The sequence below is a fragment of the Lithobates pipiens genome, unplaced genomic scaffold (assembly GCF_037356315.1).
Source record: "Lithobates pipiens isolate NorthernLeopardFrog02 unplaced genomic scaffold, aLitPip1_a1.2 Scaffold_23, whole genome shotgun sequence".
NCBI lineage: Eukaryota > Metazoa > Chordata > Amphibia > Anura > Ranidae > Lithobates > Lithobates pipiens.
Window position 1 is genome coordinate 51,971,608 of NW_027507785.1, and position 22,058 is coordinate 51,993,665.

Genomic DNA, 22,058 nt, shown 5'->3' on the forward strand with positions numbered 1-22,058 from the left:
AGAAGGGTGCCCCCTAAAAAAGGCCCTGCAAAATCCTCAGCACCAAGCGCATGATGCTCCTAATCCGCCACTGGGTTTGGACAGATTTTTTTGCCTTAATAAATTAAACCATCATTTAAAAACTGCAATTTGTATTTATTCGGGTTATCTTTGTGTAATAATAAAATTTGTTTAAGGCTCTGAGTCATTTAAGTGTGACAAATATGCAAAAAAATAAAAAAAAAAATAAGAAAGGGGGCAAATACTTTTTCACACAACTGTATGTATTTATTATATGTATTCAGCTGTTTGCCTGGAGTTCAGGTTTAAATTATTGCAATGCATTTGCATGTTTTTTTCTAAGTTTGTAAAAACAAGTTACTAAGCTTGTAGCCAAACTATTTTCAATTTTCTATAGCATGGACAAGGACTAGAACCCCCGTCGTGTTTCTGTTGCTGTCTGCGTCCCAGATTTTCCCCTACTTCCTGTGTGGTCACCAGAACAGCACTGCACTCCTATACATTTTATTGATAACACCATACTAGTCACTTAAAGTGGAGGGCCACCCTGAAAAAAGAAAATACATAAAAAAAAAAAATGAAAAAAAATGTTTTTTTTTTTACTTACCAGAAATGCCTGTTGCTAGGCACATCATCCTAATCTGCCTCTTCCTCCTCCGCGGAGATCTTCTTTCTTCTCTCCTCCGTGCAGCGTCTTCTGGGTAATGGGTCGCGCTGTGTTCTGGGAACTGTGTGTCCCAGAACACAGCGCGTCCCATTCACAAAGCGCTGCGCGACTCGCGCATGCGCAGTAGGAAACGGGCAGTGAAGCCGCAAGGCTCCACTGCCTGTTTCCCTTACCCAAAATGGAGGCGCCGGGACCCGAGACTGAGGGACGGGTCAGCCTCGGGCAGCTGACATCGCGGGCGCCCTGGACAGGTAAATGTGCTTATTAAAAGTCAGCAGCTACAGTGTTTGCAGCTGCTGACTTTAAAAAAAAATTTTTTTCAAAACCGGCCCTCCTCTTTAAAGGACCGGGCCTATTTTTTAGATGTGTTTACAAGTTAAAAAAAACATTTTTTATTTTTGCCAGAAAATTACTTAGAACCCCCAAACATTATACATTGTTTTTCTAACACCCTAGAGAATAAAATGGCGGTTGTTGTAATACTTTGTCGCACCGCATTTGCGCAGCACTCTTACTTTTTTTTTTTTTTAATACACTTTTTTTAATTAAAAAATAAGACAACAGTAAAGTTAGCCCAATTATTTTTAAAATTATGAAAGATAAATGTTACATTGAGCAAATTGATACCCAACATGTCACGCTTCAAAATTGCGCCGCTCGTGGAATGGCGACAAACTTTTACCCTTAAAAAGACTCCATAGGCTACGTTTAAAAAAAATTCTACAGGTTGCTTGTTTTCAGTTACAGGTCTAAGGGCTAGAATTATTGCTCTCACTCTACCGATCGCGGCGATACCGCACATGTGTGGTTTGCATCATATGCGGGAGCGCTACTCATGTATGCGTTCGCTTCCGCATGCGAGCTCGGCGGGATGAGGCGCGTTTAAAAAATATATATTTTTTTCTTATTTATTTTACCTTTTATTTTTTCAGTTTAAAAAAAAAATAATAATTGTGTCACTTTTATTCCCATTACAAGGAATGTAATCATCCCTTGTAATAGAAAGAAAGTATGACAGGACAGGATATCTGGGGTCAAAAAGTCCTCAGATCTCTTATTTACACTAAAATCCATTAAAATAAATAAATAAATAAATATTTTGTCTTTAAAAAAAAAAACGTCCCTTTAAGAGCTATGGGTGGAAGTGACATTTTGACGTCGCTTCCGCCCTGCAATGATATGGAGACGGGTGAGGGACATCTTCCGATCACTCGTCTCCATGTCACACAAGGGACAGCATCTGTAAGCATCTGTAAGCGGCGGAAGGCACCAGAGCGTGGCAGGAGGGGGGTGCCCTCTTCCCCCGCCGCTAAAAGTGATCTTGTGGCGAATCCGCCGCAGAGACCACTTTTATCTTGAAGCGGACTGCCCGCTGAAGAAGAGGATACCGGGGTTATGGCAGCTGGCTGCTGCCATAATAACGATATTCCTCTTCAAAATACCGACGTACAACGACAGTGGGCGGTCCAGAAGTGGTTAAAGCGGGAGTCCACCGGGACTCCACGTTTTTTTTTTTTTTTTTAAAAGCCAGCAGCTACAAATACTGCAGCTGCTGACTTTTAAAATAGTGACACTTACCTGTCCAGCGCGCCCGCGATGTTGGCACCCGAAGCCGATCTCTAGATCGTCTGTAAGGTGCTGCCGCCGCCATCTTGGGTATGGGAATCAGGAAATGGAGCCTTTTGGCTTCATTTCCCGGTTCCCTGCTGCGCAATAAGGACGGTCCCCGCTGCCTCTGGGATCTGTGTGTTTCCCAGCAGGCAGCGGGGCACTTGCGGAAAGGGGCGTAATCTACGCCCCTTTCCGCAGAGAGCTATCCCGGAAGTGGGTGCAGAATACCTGTACTGTACAGGTATCTGCACCCCCTCCCCCCTGAAAGGTGCCAATTGTGGCGCCGGAGGGGGGGAGGGTTCCGATGAGCGGAGGTCCACTTTAGGGTGGACCTCCGCTTTAAGGTAAGTTTTTACATAATGTGCTAGTAAGTGATGCATACTAGCACATCATGCCTTTACCTTGCAGATTTACCAAAATAAATAAATAAACAAAAAAATAAAAAAAAAGCATGGCGGTTTACTACCACCTTTAAAGCGGGAGTTCCCGCCGGTTTTTTTTTTTTTTTTTAAAGCCAGCAGCTACAAATACTGCAGCTGCTGACTTTTAAAATAAGGACACTTACCCGCCCAGCGCGCCCGCGATGTCGGCACCCGAAGCCGATCTCTCGATCGTCTCTCGGGTGCTGCCGCCGCCATCTTGGCTATGGGAATCAGGAAGTGGAGCCTTGCGGCTTCATTTCCCGGTTCCCTACTGCGCATGCGCGAGTCGCGCTGCGCAATAAGGATGGTCCCCGCTGTCTCTGGGATCCGTGTGTTTCCCAGCAGGCAGCGGGGGACCTGCAGAAAGGGGCGTAGATTCTGCGGAAAGGGGCGTTCCTTTCTGAAGAATCTACGCCGGAAATGGGTGCAGATACCTGTACTGTACAGGTACCTGCACCCCCCTCCCCCCTGAAAGGTGCCAATTGTGGCGCCGGAGGGGGGGGGAGGGTTCCAATGAGCGGAAGGTCCACTTTAGGGTGGAGCTCCGCTTTAATTATATTTCTTAGATAGGCCGAATTAAAAAAAAAAAAAAATCAAAATATGTTGGCTTTCTTTATATTACTATTTTTCAGCTAAAATTTGATCATTTGAAGGCAACATTTCCAAGATCTAGTAAACAAATTTTTTCAACAAAAATTCTACGCACCTTTTGCAATTTCCAGACACTGCATGGACAGCATCCAGTAATAATAAGAAGCGTCATTAAACCTGCTTTCCACAACGGCATTATGGGTGAGCTGCTCCAGCACTCGGACAGCTTCATCCTGGCGACCGGCTTTGTGGAAGGCTGCGGTACAGAAGAGACAAGTGTAGCTTTAAAAAACACATTTCATATTATACTGAACACATGATACATACAGCGCATCCGGAAAGTATTCACAGGGCTTCACTTTTCCCACATTTTATGTTACAGCCTTATTTCCAAAATGGAATAAATTCATTGTTTTCCTCAAAATTCTACAAACAATTCTCCATAATGACAACGTGAAAGAAGTTTGTTTGAAATCTTTGCAAATTTATTAAAAGTAAAAAAGACGAAAAAAAATCCCATGTACAGAAGTATTCACAGCCTTCGCTCAATATTTTGTTGACGCACCTTTGGCACCAATTACAGCCTCAAGTCTTTTTGAGTATGATGCTACAAGCTTGGCACACCTATTTTTGGGCAATTTCAATCGGGTTCAAGTCTGGGCTCTGGCTGGGCCACTCAAGGACATTCACAGAGTTGTCCCGTAGCCACTCCTTTGTTATCTTGGCTGTGTGCTTAGGCTCGTTTTCCTGTTGGAAGTTGAACCTTCGCCCCAGTCTGAGGTCCTGAGAGCTCTGAAGCAGGTTTTCATCAAGGATGTCTCTGTACATTGCTGCATTCATCTTTCCCTCAAACCCTGACTAGTCTCCCAGTTTCTGCTGCTGAAAAACATCCCCACAGCATTATGCTGCCACCACCATGCTTCACAGAGTTGTCCCATAGCCACTTCTTTGTTATCGTTGTCCTGTTGGAAGATAAACCTTCGCCCCAGTCTGAGGACCAGAGTGCTCTGCAGCAGGTTTTCATCAAGGATGTCTCGGTACATTGCTGCATTCATCTTTCCCTCGACCCTGACTAGTCTCCCAGTTTCTGCTGCTAAAAAACATCCCCCCAGCATTATGCCGCCACCACCATGCTTCACTGTAGGGATGGTATTGGCCAGGTGATGAGCAGTTCCCGATATGACACTTGCCATTCAGGCCAAAGAGTTGAATCTGTTTCAACAGACCAGAGAATTGTATTTCTCATGGTCTGAGAGTCCTTCAGGTGCCATTTGGAAAACTCCAAACAGGCTGTCATGTGCCTTTTAGAGTGGCTTTTGTCTGGCCACTCTACCATACAGGCCTGATTGGTGGAGTGCTGCAGAGATGGTTGTTCTTCTGGAAGGTTCTCCACTCTTCACAGAGAAACACTGGAGGCTCTGTAAGAGTGACCATCATCGGGTTCTTGGTCACCTCTCTGACTAAGGCCCTTCTCTCCGGATCACTCAGTGTGTTCGGGTGGCCCGTTCTAGGAAGAGTCCTGGTGGTTCCAAACTTCTTCCATTTATGGATGATGGAGGCCACTGTGCTCATTGAGACTAGGGATGAGCTTCGTGTTCGAGTCGAATGTACGTTCGACTCGAACATTGGCTGTTCGGCCGTTCGGCGAAATCCGAACTCTTGGTCCGTTCGCGTCAAAATTCGTATGGCGCGCGCGGACCACAATGCACTGCGATGGCGCAGTGCATTGCTGGCTCATGATTGGCCAAGCATGCACTGTGACCCCGCATGCTTGGCCAATCGCAGCGCCAGCAGCGAGGAGAGCCATGATTGGCCACAGGCATCCTGCCTGTGGCCAATCATAGCTCAGGCTGTGTAGTGCACGCCCCACACTATATAAGGCCGCCTTTGAGGCGGCCTCGTGTAGTGTGTTGGCATCTGAAGCAGTGGGTGTTCTGTGTACCTTCAACACAGTTACACACCAATCGTTTTTGGCTGATTTCCTATCTTGCTCTTGTGTAGTGGTTATTGTCTGTGCCCTGACCGCAGTATACACCACTATATTCACCTCACCTATATAGCTAGCTAGTGATCTAGCTTTAACCACTTAACAACCGCCCATTGCCGATTAACGGCTTCAGGGTGGTTGTTTAACTCTAAGAGGCCGTTAATTAACGGCCTCCCAGAATTCTGCTCTCGCGTGCGCCCCCTGGGGCGCGCACTCGAGAGCATCCGTGACCACCGGGTCCACAGGACCCGGCGCATCACGGATCACGGTAAACGGCCGCTCGTCGCGGCCGTTTACCACGTGATCGCTCCGTCAAATGACGGAGTGATCACTTGTAAACAAACCGGTGTCATGTTATGACGCCGGTTCCTCCCTCCCCTCTCTGTACCGATCGGTACAGCGGAGGGGAAAGAGATCGGTGTCAGCAGCGATGTGGGCTGCATCTGCAGTGCCCACATCGCTGCTCACCGAATTTAACCCCTCAATTCCCTGCCAATACTCTGCAATACCAGTGCATACTCTGCAGTACCCTGCCATTACTCTGCAGTACCCCCCATTACTCTGCAGTACCCTGCCTTTACTCTGCAGTACCCCCCATTACTCTGCAGTAACCCCCATTACTCTGCAGTACCCTGCCATTACTCTGCAGTACCCCCCAATACTCTGCAGTACCCCGCCATTACTCTGCAGTACCCCGCCATTACTCTGCAGTACCCCGCCATTACTCTGCAGTACCCCGCCATTACTCTGCAGTGCAGTACCCCGCCATTACTCTGCAGTACCCTGCCATTACTCTGCAGTACCCTGCCATTACTCTGCAGTACCCTGCCATTACTCTGCAGTACCCTGCCATTACTCTGCAGTACTCCCCAATACTCTGCAGTATCCTGCTATTACTCTGTAGTACCCTGCCAATACCCCGCCAATACTCTGCAATACCAGTGCATACTCTGCAGTACCCGCCATTACTCTGCAGTACCCCGCCATTACTCTGCAGTGCAGTACCCTGCCATTACTCTGCAGTACCCTGCCTTTACTCTGCAGTACCCTGCCATTACTCTGCAGTACCCTGCCATTACTCTGCAGTACCCTGCCATTACTCTGCAGTACCCTGCCATTACTCTGCAGTACCCTGCCATTACTCTGTAGTACTCCCCAATACTCTGCAGTACCCTGCTATTACTCTGTAGTACTCCACCAATACCCCGCCAATACTCTGCAATACCCTGCCATAAATTGCCATACCCAGCCATACTCGGTGATACCCTGAAATACCCAGCCATAGACGCCCCTCACCGCCCTCCGATGCTTCTACCAACTCGCCAGTACGATCAAAGCCAGAATCTTTTTTTTATTTTTTATTTCAGGTTTCCCAGCCTAGAGGTGAGATGTGGGGTCATATTGACCCCCAGATTTCACTGTAAAGAGGACCTGTCACCCCATATTCCTATTACAAGGGATGTTTACATTCCTTGTAATAGGAATAAAAGTGATCAAAAATATATTTTGGGGAAAAAAATGTCAAACTAAAATAAATAAAGTAAAATGAACAATAAAAAAAAAAAAAAAAAAAAATTAAAGCGCCCATGTCCCCATGTGCTCGCATGCAGAAGCGAACGCATGCATAAGCCCCGCCCACATATGAAAACGGTGTTCAAACCACACATGTGAGGTATCGCCGAGAACGTTAGAGCGAGAGCAATAATTCTAGTCCTAGACCTCCTCTGCAACTCAAAACATGTAACCAGTAAAAAAAAAAATTTATGAAGAAAAAATTACTAATCTGCTAAATTTTATAACAGAAACAAAGAAAAATTCATTTTTTCGCAGAATTTCCGGTCTTTTTTCTTTTATAGCACAAAAAATAAACTGAGAGGTGATTAAATACCACCAAAAGAAAGCTCTATTTGTGTGAAAAAAAGGACAAACATTTCATATAGGTCCAGTGTTGCATGACTGAGTAATTGTCATTCAAAATGTGAGAGCACCAAAAGCTGAAAATTGGTCTGGTTATTAAGGGTGTTTAAGTGCCCAGTGGTCAAGTGGTTAATAATAGAGCTTGCAGTCAGTAGTGTTAGGAGATAGTGCGTGCTGTCTGCGTGCTCTGTACCCAGTACATACCGCTATAATATAGGGCAGGCCCCTACATTCAAACATCCAACTTACAAACATCTCCTACTTGCAAACACAAGGAGACAGCAGCAAGTGAGATGAAAAAAGATGGACGACAAAACAAATTATACAGGGGTGATAACCCTTCCCTATGTTTTCCAAAAAGCTTAAAAATAGTTTTTTTGACTGGAGCTACACTTTAAAAATGTACCAGTTGAAAATTAGAAACCGATTCAACTTAACACAACAAACCTACACAGTCCCTGTCTTGTTTGCACCGCCTGTATACTGCTTTTCTGAGTATATAGGGCCTGGGGGCCACACGCATTTCCTTTTTTTAATATGGGTACAGGGTTCCCCTTAATATGCGTACAAGACCCAAATAGGCTGGTAATGGGCAGGGAGGGCTACCCATGCCATTTTTCTGAATGATTTTCAACCATATTGCAGGAACCAGATATAACATTAAAACCGCAAGCAGTTTTAAAAATGGTGTTATTTCCGTTAAATGTCATTTTGTGCAGGGACTGTTCTAAACACGGGAAACATGTGGCACTTCACAGGCATACTACAGACACCCCCCAGGCACCATATTTAAAGTAATATTTCACTTTTTTTTTTTCACTTTAATCGTCATTAAAATCAGTGCTCCCGCCAAAACGGACGTTTTTAAAACTTTTTTTTGCAGTGACCCATGTCCCCTGAGGCAGGAGTCAGGTCCCCAAACCCTTTTTAGGACAGTATCTTGCATATTAGCCGTTAAAATTAGCACTTTCCATTTCGAACGTTCGAGTCCCATAGACTTCAATGGGGTTCTAACGTTCGTACCGAACGCGGGGGCCGTTCGCAAGTTCTGGTGCAAACCAAACCGGGGGGTGTTCGGCTCATCCCTAATTGAGACCTTCAATGCTGCAAAAAAATAAATAAAAAATTTGTACCCTTCCCCAGATCTGTGCCTCCATACAGTCCAGTCCTGTCTCGGATTCCTTGGACTTCATTGCTTTTGTGCTCCGATATGCACTGGTAACTGTGGGACCTTTATATATATATATATATATATATATATATATATATATATATATATATATATATATATATATATATATATATATATATATATATATATATAGACAGGTGTGTGCCTTTCCCAGATCCTGTCCAATCAACTGAATTTACCACAGGTGGACTCCAATCTAGTTGTAGAAACATCTGAAGGATGATCATTGGAGAAACAGGACGGACCTGAGCTCAATTTTGAGCATCATGGAAAAGGCTGTGAATTCTTATGTTCAAGGGATTTTTTTTTCATTTTTTTTTTATAAATCTGCAAATATTTCAAAAAAACTTCTTTCACGTTGTCATTATGGAGTATTATTTGTAGAATGTTGAGGAAAACCTTGGATTTAATCCATTTTGGAATAAGGCTGTAACATAACAAAAGGTGTATAGAGGTGCAACGGATCAAAAAACTCACGGATCGGATCGTTCCTCGGATCAGAGTCACGGATTGGATCATTTTTCGGATCAGCAAATAATAATTGAAATTGCAAAAACCTGTGAAAATTCCACCACCATATAGTCCCCACTGTAATACCCACAATCTCCCCCACTGTAATATTGGCTGAGTATGGCAGAGCATTGGCTGGGTATGGCAGAGCATTGGCTGGGTATGGCAGAGTATTTGCAGGGTATGGCAGAGTATGGAGGGATGGCTGTCACAGAGCAGCGCTGTGGGCACTACAGATCCAGCCCACAGCGCTGTTTCCATCCGATCTCTCCCCTCCACTGTACAGATCAGTACAGAGAGGGGAGAGAGTCATTTGATGGAGTGATCACATTGTAAACGGCCTGGGTGTAGAAAGATTCCTAAGGCCGAGACCGCGGCGTGTGCCAATCCGAGCAGGGTGACCCGTCCGGATCACGGATCAGTGACGATCCGTTGCACCCCTAGAGATAGCGATATATAGATAGATATATATAGAGATAGAGATAGCGATAGATAGATAGATATATATAGATAGAGATAGCGATAGATATATATATATATATAGATAGAAATAGCGATAGATATATATAGATAGAGATAGCGATAGATAGATAGATATATATAGATAGAGATAGCGATAGATATATATAGATAGAGATAGCGATAGATATATATAGATAGAGATAGCGATAGATATATATAGATAGAGATAGCGATAGATAGATATATAGAGATAGAGATAGCGATAGATAGATAGATATATATATAGAGATAGAGATAGCGATAGCGATAGATAGATAGATATATATAGATAGAGATAGCGATAGATATATATAGATAGAGATAGCGATAGATATATATATATAGATAGAGATAGCGATAGATAGATATATATATATATATATATAGAGATAGCGATAGATATATATAGATAGAGATAGCGATAGATAGACATATAGAGATAGAGATAGCGATAGATAGATAGATATATATAGAGATAGAGATAGCGATAGATAGATAGATATATATAGAGATAGAGATAGCGATAGATAGATAGATATATATATATAGATAGAGATAGCGATAGATATATATATATATATATAGATAATATAGATAGAGATAGCGATAGATATATATATATATATATATATAGAGATAGAGATAGCGATAGATAGATAGATATATATATATATATAGAGATAGAGATAGCGATAGATAGATAGATATATATAGAGATAGAGATAGCGATAGATAGATAGATATATATATAGATAGAGATAGCGATAGATATATATATATAGATAATATAGATAGAGATAGCGATAGATAGATATATATAGAGATAGAGATAGCGATAGATAGATAGATATATATATAGAGATAGAGATAGCGATAGATAGATAGATATATATAGATAGCGATAGATAGATAGATATATATAGATAGAGATAGCGATAGATATATATATATAGATAGAGATAGCGATAGATAGATATATAGAGATAGAGATAGCGATAGATAGATAGATAGATAGATAGAGATAGAGATAGAGATAGATAGATATATAGAGATAGCGATAGATAGATAGATATATATAGAGATAGAGATAGCGATAGATAGATAGATAGATAGATATAGAGATAGAGATAGCGATAGATAGATAGATATATATAGAGATAGAGATAGATAGATAGATATATATAGAGATAGAGATAGATAGATAGATAGATAGATATATATATATATAGAGATAGATAGATAGATAGATATATATAGAGATAGCGATAGATATATAGAGATAGCGATAGAGATGATAGAGATAGAGATAGCGATAGCGATAGAGATGATAGAGATAGAGATAGCGATAGCGATAGCGATAGAGATGATAGAGATAGCGATAGCGATAGAGATGATAGAGATAGAGATAGAGATACAGTATATATAATAAATTTGGAAAGGTTTACTTACCCTTCTGAGCTTCCTCAAAGCGGTCATTCTCTGCCAGCCACTGGGCATATGGGACATATACCTCGTCCTTATATTCTGGATATTTCTCTACCAGGAGGAAGGCCTGAGAATTTACAGAAAGTATGTAAGCCGCAGAACTCGCAAAACAAATGGCTGCCCTGCTGTTTAGTCTAAACACACAAAGCCAATTATTATTATTCAGGATTTATTAAAGAAAGAACTTGTGACTGAAGAGTTGCCAGCAGAACTATTTGCTGACTTTCTAAATTTCTACCAGAAAAACGACAGATGGAAAGTGTCTGCTTCATTTGGACAATACAGACACTTTTCATTACAATAGCTTCTAAAAATGATCTGTTATAAAAATGGAAGTGCAGGAACCGAAAAGTGCGTCACACACCAACATTCCAGGAATAACCCTTCGCTTTGTCTATTCGGCTTTAACCCTCCATCCCGAGGAGCATCATGGCCAAAAGTTTGTGGACAGCATGCCACACTTATATGAGCCTATTGGACATCCCATTCCAAAACCTCGGATAATAATACTTTCTGTTTCAATCGTTTTTATTTGGTTTTAACAAATAGTGAATACACAAAGGTTATGCCCACACAGGGGCTAGAATTTTCTTTAATGATATTGGTAAACGGGACTAATGGAGAAGGTGAATATCTCTAAGGCCTCATGCACACGAGACGCAGTTAAACGCGCGTTCAGATGCAGTTGGACAGTTTTTTCAACTGCCCCTGAACTCATTCAATGTTATCCTATGTGTCCATGCACACAGTCTCGTTTTTTTCCGTTTTTATGCAGTTGCGTTTAATCTCGTTTTTCCAGAAGCAAAAAAATGCGTTCAGAAGCAAAAATTTCCACGTTTCAGACGCAAAACGCCGCTACCGCGTTTAGCCGCGTTTGCGTTTATATGCGTTTTTAAAGGTGACCTCTTTTTTTACATTAAAAATCTCAAAAATGATTGCAAATGATGAAAAACCATTAGAAAAATATTTTAAACAATTGCAATTGCAAGTGGACAATCCACAACTTGTGGCAAGTGACATGGCAGGTGGCAAGTGACGTGGCAAGTGGACAATCCACAACTTGTGGCAAATGACGTGGCAGGTGAAGTGCCAAGTGACGTGGAAAGTGGACAATCCACAACTTGTGGCAGGTGACGTGGCAAGTGACCTGGCAGATGACGCGGCAAGTGACCTGGCAGGTGACGTGGCAAGTGGAAAATCAACAACTTGTGGCAGGTGACTGGCATGTGACGTGGCAAGTGGACAATCCATAACTTGTGGCAGGTGACGTGGCAAGTGACGTGGCAAGTGGACAATCCACTTGTGGAAGGGGACGTGGCAAGTGACGTGGCAAGTGGACAATCCACTTGTGGAAGGGGACGTGGCAAGTGACGTGGCAAGTGGACAATCCACTTGTGGCAGGGGATGTGGCAAGTGACGTGGCGAGTGGACAATCCACAACTTGTGTCAGGTGACGTGGCAAGTGGACAATCCACAACTTGTGGCAGGTGATGTGGCAAGTGGACAATCCACTTGTGGCAGGTGACGTGGCAGGGGACGTGGCAAGGGACGTGGCAAGTGGACAATCCACAACTTGTGGCAGGTGACGTGGCAGGTGACGTGGAAAGTGATGTGGCAAGTGGACAATCCACAACTTGTGGCAGGTGATGTGGCTGGTGACGTGGCAAGTGGACAATCCACAACTTGTGGCAGGTGGCATGGCAGGTGACGTGGAAAGTGGACAATCCACATCTCGTGGCAAGTGACGTGGCAGGTGATGTGGCAAGTGACGTGGCAAGTGGACAATCCACAACTTGTGGCAGGTGACGTGGCAGGTGATGTGGCAAGTGATGTGGCAGGTGATGTGACAAGTGGACAATCCACATCTTGTGGCAAGTGACATGGCAGCTGATGTGGCAAGTGACGTGGCAAGTGGACAATCCACAACTTGTGGCAAATGACGTGGCAGGTGAAGTGCCAAGTGACGTGGAAAGTGGACAATCCACAACTTGTGGCAGGTGACGTGGCAAGTGACCTGGCAGATGACGCGGCAAGTGACCTGGCAGGTGACGTGGCAAGTGGAAAATCAACAACTTGTGGCAGGTGACTGGCATGTGACGTGGCAAGTGGACAATCCATAACTTGTGGCAGGTGACGTGGCAAGTGACGTGGCAAGTGGACAATCCACTTGTGGAAGGGGACGTGGCAAGTGACGTGGCGAGTGGACAATCCACAACTTGTGTCAGGTGACGTGGCAAGTGGACAATCCACAACTTGTGGCAGGTGATGTGGCAAGTGGACAATCCACTTGTGGCAGGTGACGTGGCAGGGGACGTGGCAAGGGACGTGGCAAGTGGACAATCCACAACTTGTGGCAGGTGATGTGGCTGGTGACGTGGCAAGTGGACAATCCACAACTTGTGGCAGGTGGCATGGCAGGTGACGTGGAAAGTGGACAATCCACATCTCGTGGCAAGTGACGTGGCAGGTGATGTGGCAAGTGACGTGGCAAGTGGACAATCCACAACTTGTGGCAGGTGACGTGGCAGGTGATGTGGCAAGTGATGTGGCAGGTGATGTGACAAGTGGACAATCCACATCTTGTGGCAAGTGACATGGCAGCTGATGTGGCAAGTGACGTGGCAAGTGGACAATCCAAAACTTGTGGCAAGTGACGTGGCAGGTGACGTGGCAAGTGACGTGGCAAGTGACGTGGCAAGTGACGTGGCAAGTGACGTGGCAAGTGGACAATCCACATCTCGTGGCAAGTGATGTGGCAGGTGATGTGGCAAGTGACGTGGCAAGTGGACAATCCACAACTTGTGGCAGGTGACGTGGCAGGTGATGTGGCAAGTGATGTGGCAGGTGATGTGACAAGTGGACAATCCACATCTTGTGGCAAGTGACATGGCAGCTGACGTGGCAAGTGACGTGGCAAGTGGACAATCCAAAACTTGTGGCAGGTGACGTGGCAAGTGACGTGGCAGGTGACGTGGCAAGTGACGTGGCAAGTGGACAATCCACATCTCGTGGCAAGTGATGTGGCAGGTGATGTGGCAAGTGACGTGGCAAGTGGACAATCCACAACTTGTGGCAGGTGACGTGGCAGGTGATGTGGCAAGTGATGTGGCAGGTGATGTGACAAGTGGACAATCCACATCTTGTGGCAAGTGACGTGGCAGCTGACGTGGCAAGTGACGTGGCAAGTGGACAATCCACAACTTTTGGCAGGTTACGTGGCAGGTGATGTGGCAAGTGATGTGGCAGGTGATGTGACAAGTGGACAATCCACATCTTGTGGCAAGTGACGTGGCAGCTGACGTGGCAAGTGACGTGGCAAGTGGACAATCCAAAACTTGTGGCAGGTGACGTGGCAAGTGACGTGGCAGGTGACGTGGCAAGTGGACAATCCACAGCTTGTGGCAAGTGACATGGCAGGTGGCAAGTGGACAATCCACAACTTGTGACAGGTGACGTGGCAGGTGATGTGGCAAGTGGACAATCCCCAACTTGTGGCAAGTGACGTGGCAAGTGACGTGGCAAGTGGACAATCCAAAACTTGTGGCAGGTGACGTGGCAAGTGACGTGACAGGTGATGTGGCAAGTCACGTGGCAAGTGGACAATCCACAACTTGTGGCAGGTGACGTGGCAGTTGGACAATCCACAACTTGTGGCAGATGACATGGCAAGTGACGTGGCAGGTGATGTGGCAAGTCACGTGGCAAGTGGACAATCCACAACTTGTGGCAGGTGACGTGGCAGTTGGACAATCCACAACTTGTGGCAGATGACATGGCAAGTGACGTGGCAGGTGATGTGGCAAGTCACGTGGCAAGTGGACAATCCACAACTTGTGGCAGGTGCCGTGGCAAGTGACACGCTAAATACAAGTACACTGCAGCTCTCACAGCTGCTGCTACTCACTCTGGTCTCACAAAATTGCTGAAATAGTTAATTTTTGAGCTGGGGAGGGTCTATGATGTTAGCTTAACTAAACGCTTCTAGACGCAAACGCGGTAAAACGCGGTAAAACGCCGCTAAATCGCGGTAAAAATCGCGGCAAAACGCGCGTTTCTAAACGCACGTTTCAACATGTGTCCAGCAGCGTTTGCATCTGCGTCTTGTGTGCATGAAGCCTAACGGGGGCACAGACAGCAAAAAAAAAAAAAAAAAAAAGGAAAAAAAAAATAAATAAATAAATAAAGGAAAACAAAACAAAACAAAAACAAAACAAAAAAAAAAAATAACTGACAGGTGTTCTAATCCCTCTCCACTCTATAAAACTAAAATAAAAAAAGAAATAAAAAATGTTGGCTTTAGCTGTACTTTAACCACTTGCCGACCGCTTGACGCCGATATATGTCTGCACAATGGCAGCGGTGGGCAAATGGGCGTACCCCTTTAAGAAGCGGGGATAGCAGGCACACGCCAGCCACGTGCAGCGTGACCGTGCCCGCAGCGATCGTATCACGGAGCCGCAGAATGGGGAAGTAAATAAGGCATTTCCCCATTCTGCCTTGTGTCATGACAGAGATCACTGCTCCCTGTCATCAGGAGCAGTGATCGCTATCATGTCACTTGAAGCCCACCCCCTTCACAGTTAAAATCACTCCCTAGGACACACTTAACCCCTTGATCGCCCCCCTAGTGTTTAACTCCTTCACTGCCATTACCATTTATACAGAAATCTGTGCATTTTTATAGAATTGATTGCTGTATAAATGACAATGGTCCCAAATTAGTGTCAAAAGTGTCCGATGTGTCCGCCATAATGTCGCAGTCACAATAAAAAAAAAAAAATCGCAGATCGCCACCATTAATAATAAAAAAAACATGTATAATAAAAATTACATAAAACGATCCCCTATTTTGTAGAGGCTATAACTTTTGCGCAAACCAATCAATATACGCTTATTGCAATTTTATTTACAAAAAATATGTAGAAGAATACGTATCGGCCTTAATGGAGGAAAAACAATTTTTTTTATATATTTTTGGAAGATATTTATTACAGCAAAAAGTAAAAAAATAATGTGTTTTTTTCAAAATTATCGAAAATTGGCAAAACTTTCTTTGTTTATAGCACAAGAAATAAAAACCGCAGGGAGTGATCAAATGCCACCAAAAGAAAGCTCTATTTGTGGGAAAAAAAGGACATCAATTTTGTTTGGGTGCAACGTCACACGACTGCGCAATTGTCAGATTAATTATGAACGCACATACAGATCCAACTACATTTAGCTGATTTAGCACCGTTGTTATGGCAACGGCCGAAGCCGGACATAGCGGGGCATGGCTAGGACGTCACACGTCATAAACTCAGCGCCACTGTGCCCATAATTGCAGCCTCGCCGTGCCCATAATTGCAGCCTCGCTGTGCCCATAATCGCAGCCTCACTGTAGTCAGTGCCACAGAGTCTCCGGGCATCTCCCACTGTGTGTCTCCGAGCTGTGTCTATCACACGAGCTGATCTAGGAGGAGGGCGGGACTTTTCTCACCGCGCGGCCAAAGTTTTCACACTCAGCTCGGAGACACACAGTGGAAGATGCCGGCAGACTGTGTATGACATATAGAGGAGGAGGATGAGGAAGAGGAGGAGGGAGCGGAGCCTTAGTAAATACATAGTTACATCGACCCCAAGTTAGACCAAATGTAACTATGTAAAAACTATCCATACCTGGAATTCATCTGTAAAACATATAGATTTCCTAATTTTGTATACAACGCCCTATGAGCACAGCAGCGATCACTTACCTCATCCCAGTGCTGTGTCTCCACATGAAGAAGAACCAAGGCCTTCAGATCCCCAATCTTCATGTAAGTCTCAGCCGCGTAGCCGTGGTGCTGCAGCTTTTTAAAATAGTAAGCGCACTTTGACAGCGGTTCCCGCTCGGCCTTGTCCAGCTTCCGCGCAATGTCGATCAACCTGGAAAGTAAACATAAACCCCATAACAAACTAACATAATAGTGTGCGTCCACCTGCAGAAAGAAAGCAGAAATCCAGATTCTTTAGTCTTTGTACTCCAAGCAGCTAATAGCAGATTTTTTAGTTTGTTGCTGTAGACCGCTTGCTGCACATCATATTGTTGCAGCCAACCTTAGTTACATAGCAGGCAAAGACACCAATCCATCCAGTTCAAACTGTGTAGGTGTGAATGTTCATAATCATTTCCTGTATCCCTGTATACTGTGCGCCCCAAGATACACATCCAAGAGCTTTTTTAAAACGAATCAATACTTCCTGCTGACACCACCGATTGTGGAAGTGAATTCTACATCCTTAGCGCCTACGCGGTTTAACCACTTCAGCCCCGGAAGGATTTACCCCTTAATGTCCAGGCTTTTTTTTTTTGCGATACGGCACTGTGTCACTTTAAATTGGTTGTAAACCCTTACAAACCACTTTGACCTACAGGTAAGTCTAGATTAAGGCTTACCTGTAGGTCCAAGAAATATCTCCTAAACCTATACGGTTTAGGAGATATTTACCTGAAGACAGCCACCGCTGTCTACAGCGCATGCGCCGTAGACAGCGGCGCACAGGGTAAGCCGCAGATCGCGGTGATATGCAGCGAGTGTCGGCTCCCGTGCGCATGCGCGGGAGTGACGTCATCGCTGCTCCGGCGAACCACAGCGCCGGAGCAGCGAGACCCACGGAGACCCACCAAGAAGATGGACGCTCGGAACTACAGGGGACAGCGGTGACATCGCTGGCTCCTGTGTCAGGTAAGTGACACATAATGGGGTAGTATGCGATGCATAGTAGTCCATTATGCTTTACCTTTGCAGGGAATCAAAGAGGAAGTAAACTCATCAGGGTTTACTTCCTCTTTAACTGACAATTGTGCGACGCTGTACACAAACAAAATTTATGTCCTTTTTTTTACCCACAAATAGAGCTTTCTTTTGATCACCTCTGCAGTTTTTATTTTGTACAATATAAACAAAAAAAAAAAAAGAGCGACAATTTTGAAATAAAAACAAAACAAAAACAATAAAAAATAATAATATTTACTTTTTGCTATAATAAATATCCAAAAAATAAAAAAAATCTTCATCAGTTTAGGCCAATATGTATTCTTCTATATTTGGTAAAAAAAAATGAAAAAAAATAAATAGGAATAAGCGTATATTAATTGGTTTACACAAAAAAGTTATAGCGTCTACAAAATAGGGGATATATTTATGGCATTTTTATCATTATTATTTTCTTTAAAAGTAATGGCAGTGATCAGCGATTTTTAGTTGGACTGCGACATTGCGGAGGACAGATCGGACACGTTTGACACCTTATTGGGACCACTGACATTTATACAGCGAAAAAATAAAATAGCCACCGATTACTGTATAAATGTCACTGACAGAGAAGGGGTTAACACTAGGAGAGCGATCAAGGGGTTAAGTGTTCCCTGGGGAGGTGTTTATAACTGGGGGGGGGGGGAGAGTACTGACAGGGAGTAGAGAGATCGCTGTTCCTGATCACTAGGAAGAGCAGATCCCCCTCTACTCCCGTCAGAACGGGGATCTGTCCCTTTACATTGACAGACCTCCATTCTGGCTCTCAAAACAGTGATTGTGGGTCACGGTCACACGCCCCCTATAGCTCTTAAAGCGGCCGACGTACACCTATGGTGATTCACACAGCTGTGCCAACCTGCACAGTATAATGATGGCGGCTGGTTGCCACAATGTTGCAGTCCCTGGTCGGCAAGCAGTAAAAGGTTAAACCGTTTCTCCTCCAGTTTCATTTATTGACCCCCCATGTCTTATGCCGCGTACACACGACCGGACTTTCCAGCAGACTAGGTCCGACAAACTTTCGGGGGAGTTCCGACGGACTTTACGAACGAACGGACCAGGCCACATGCGAACGGACTAAGTTCGTTCATTTTGAATGCAATGACGTAAACGAGACTAAAAAAGGAAGTTCAATAGCCAATAACCAGTAGCTTCCCTTGCGTTGCATTTGGTCCTACGGACCAGCACACAGACGAACGGTTTTCCCGATAGGAATTGAATCCGTCGGACAGATTCGAAACATGTTCGATTTCTAGGTCCGTCTGATTTTTTTAAACTAAAAATGATCGGATTAGCCCACACACGATCGGATTGTCTGATCCTGTCGGACCTAGTGTGCTGGAAAGTCCGGTCGTGTGTACGCGGCATAATACTTCCTAAGACTCAATAGTTTATTCCCCATGCCAAAATCGCCATTGAGGTATTGGTATATTGCTATCATAACTCCTCTTAAGGAAACTCTTAAGGTGTCAACATACCAAGACATTTTGGACAATTTCATGCTCCCAACTTTGTGGGAACAGTTTGGGGACGGCCCCTTCCTGTTCCAACATGATTCCATAAAAGGATGAGCGAGTTTGGGGTGGAGGAAATTGACTGGCCTGCACAGAGTCCTGACCTCAAGCCAACCGAACACCTTTGGGATGAATAAGAGCAGAGACTGAGCCAGGCCTTCTCGTCCAACATTTGTGGGGGTCAGGCCACTAATGTTTCTGGAAGAATGGTCAAATATTCCCATAGACACATCTCCTAAACCTTGTGGACGGCCTTCCCAGAAGACTTGAAGTTGTTATAGCTGCAAAGGGTGGGCCAAGCCAATATTGAACCCTACAGACTAAGACTGGGATGCCATTAAAGTTCATGTGCGTGTAAAGGCAGGTGTCCCAATACTTCTGGTAATCTACAAACCATAGTTTGTAGACTCTATAACTTTCCTACAGACTAAATAATATACACGGATTTGGGTTACTTTTACCAAAGAAATGAAGCAGAATATATTTTGGCCTAAACTTATGAAGAAAGATTACATAGTTACATAGTAGGTGAGGTTGAAAAGATACAGGTCCATCAAGTCCAACCCATGTGTGTGATTATGTGTCAGTATTACATTGCATATCCCTGTATGTTGTGGGCGTTCAGGTGTTTATCTAATAGTTTCTTGAAACTATTGATGCTCCCCCCCCCCTCCCACTGAGACCACCGCCTGTGGAAGGGAATTCCACATCCTTGCCGCTCTTACAATAAAGAACCCTCTATGTAGTTTAAGGTTAAACCTCTTTTCTTCTAATTTTAATGAGTGGCCACGATTCTTGTTAAACTCCTTTCCGCGAAAAAGTTTTCTCCCTATTGTGAGGTCACCAGTGCGGCATTTGTATATTTAAATCATATCCCCTCTCAAGCGTCTCTTCTCCAGAGAGAATAAGTTCAGAGCTCGCAACCTTTCCTCATAACTAATATCCTCCAGACCCTTTATTAGCTTTGTTGCCCTTCTTTGTAGTCGCTCCATTTCCAGTACATCCTTCCTGAGGACCGGTGCCCAGAACTGGACAGTATACTCCAGGTGCAGCCGGACCAGAGTCTTGTAGAGCGGGAGAATTATTGTTTTATCTCTGGAGTTGATCCTCTTTTTAATGCCAATATTCTGTTTGCTTTGTTAGCAGCAGCTTGGCATTGCATGCCATTACTGAGCCTATCATCTGCTAGGACCCCCCCCCCCCCCCCCCAGGTCCTTCTCCATCATATGCCTTGTACACACGGTTGGACATTCCGACCACAAAATCCGTCTGGCTTTTTCCAACGGATTTTGTCCGAAACTGCGTTGCATACACACAGTTGGACAAAGTTGTCGGAAAATCTGATCATTCGGAACGTGATGACGTTCGTTCGTTATGACGGGACTACGTTGAGGCTAGTAGCCAATAGCTTTGGTCTTGTAATTTGATCTGAGCATGCGTGGCACTTTTTCCAATTGGAATTCTCTAGAAATGATCGGAAAAAGTCAGATCGGATTTTTTTGTCGGAAAATTTGAGATCCTGCTCTCAAATTTTTTCCGGCGGAATTTCCGACAGAAAAAGTCTGATAGAGCCCACACACGATCCGATTTTCAGACAATATAAATCGGGATCTTTATATATTTTCCGACAATATATATATATTTATATTTTCCGACAATATAATCAAACCTTTTCCGTCAGAATTTCCGACCGCGTGTACGGGGCATTAGACTTAGGAGCTAAATTTTTGCAAAAATAAAAAATAAAAAATTTGCTAAATTTTAATTTTCAAAAATTGTTTTGAATTTTTTTTTCATCTTTTTTTTTTTTTGTGGTACAATGTTGCACGACTGAGTAATTGTCATTCAAAGTGTGACAGCGCTAAAAACTGAAAATTGGCCTGGGCAGGAAGAGGGTGAAAGTGCCCGGCATTGAAGTGGTTAAATACACACAAATGGTGAACACTTTAATAGTCTCGCTTATTTTAGTAATTTCTCCCCCTTTTTTCCTGTACAAAATTCTAATTTCCGTTCCTCCGCCTCCATTTCTTCGCTGTAGTTTGTAAATAAATCCATTTTAAGATGAATAGAAAAAAAACATGTTTTGCAATATAAAAGTAAAAGGAAAGAACATTTCATTTGGAAGATTGATTGAACCAAAAGCGATCGATTTATTTCAGGAACAAGTGTAGAGAGAGGACTGCGCAGGAATTTCCCACAATGCCGCAGTGCACGGCCCTCTTTGTTCAGAAGGTTAATCAGAGAGCAATCCTAGGGGGCTCCTCTCCCCTTTTCCTTGCTACCAGTAAACCCACCATCATTCAGCTCCCCATTCATTTTTATTACCCTTAAAACTCACCTATAAATCTCCAGAGATGGCTTTATGAGCAGAGAAAGAAGTACAAACTGCAGAGCGGCTTATAAAGGGAGACAGCAGTGTAACCCAATATAGGGTCGCCGTGTAACAAAAGGAGACACTTAAACCTTTAAAGAGAACGGACTGTCATTTTAAAGGTTCATTTTTTTAAATATACATATGAAAGTGATCAGCAGAATGAAGACAATCCTATAAAAGCGTTAAAGTGACCCTGTCCCTCACTGAAATGGGTTGAGGAGAGTGGATTGATAATGCTGGAACCGTATTGTTATCTTATCGTTATCGTAAGATATTATATTGGTTTAAATCGGTAGTCTCCAAACTTGCCTTTATCTGGCCCTTGGGGCACCATTCCTCTCACCGAATCCAAGGATGGGGCACCATTCCTCCAACCGACTCCAATGATGGGGCACCATTCCTCTAATCGAATTCAAGGATGGAGCACATTCCTCCAACCGAATCCAAGGGTGGGGCACCATTCATCCAACCAAATGCAACAATTGGGCACCATTCCTCCAACCAAATC

At 44.0% G+C, this 22,058-nt stretch overlaps 1 protein-coding gene across 2 annotated transcripts in view; it reads right to left on the bottom strand.

The window, feature by feature from the left end:
• The window catches only part of IFT122 (intraflagellar transport 122), a 112,373-nt gene that overhangs the window by 33,865 nt on the left and 56,450 nt on the right, over nucleotides 1-22,058 (bottom strand). For both annotated transcript variants that reach the window (XM_077451603.1, XM_077451601.1), the window contains exons 19-21: nucleotides 16,619-16,790; nucleotides 10,848-10,950; nucleotides 3,407-3,547 (exon numbers count right to left, since the gene is read on the bottom strand). In XM_077451603.1, coding sequence (XP_077307729.1) covers nucleotides 3,407-3,547; nucleotides 10,848-10,950; nucleotides 16,619-16,790 — 416 coding nt within the window. The remainder of the gene's footprint in view (nucleotides 1-3,406; nucleotides 3,548-10,847; nucleotides 10,951-16,618; nucleotides 16,791-22,058) is intronic.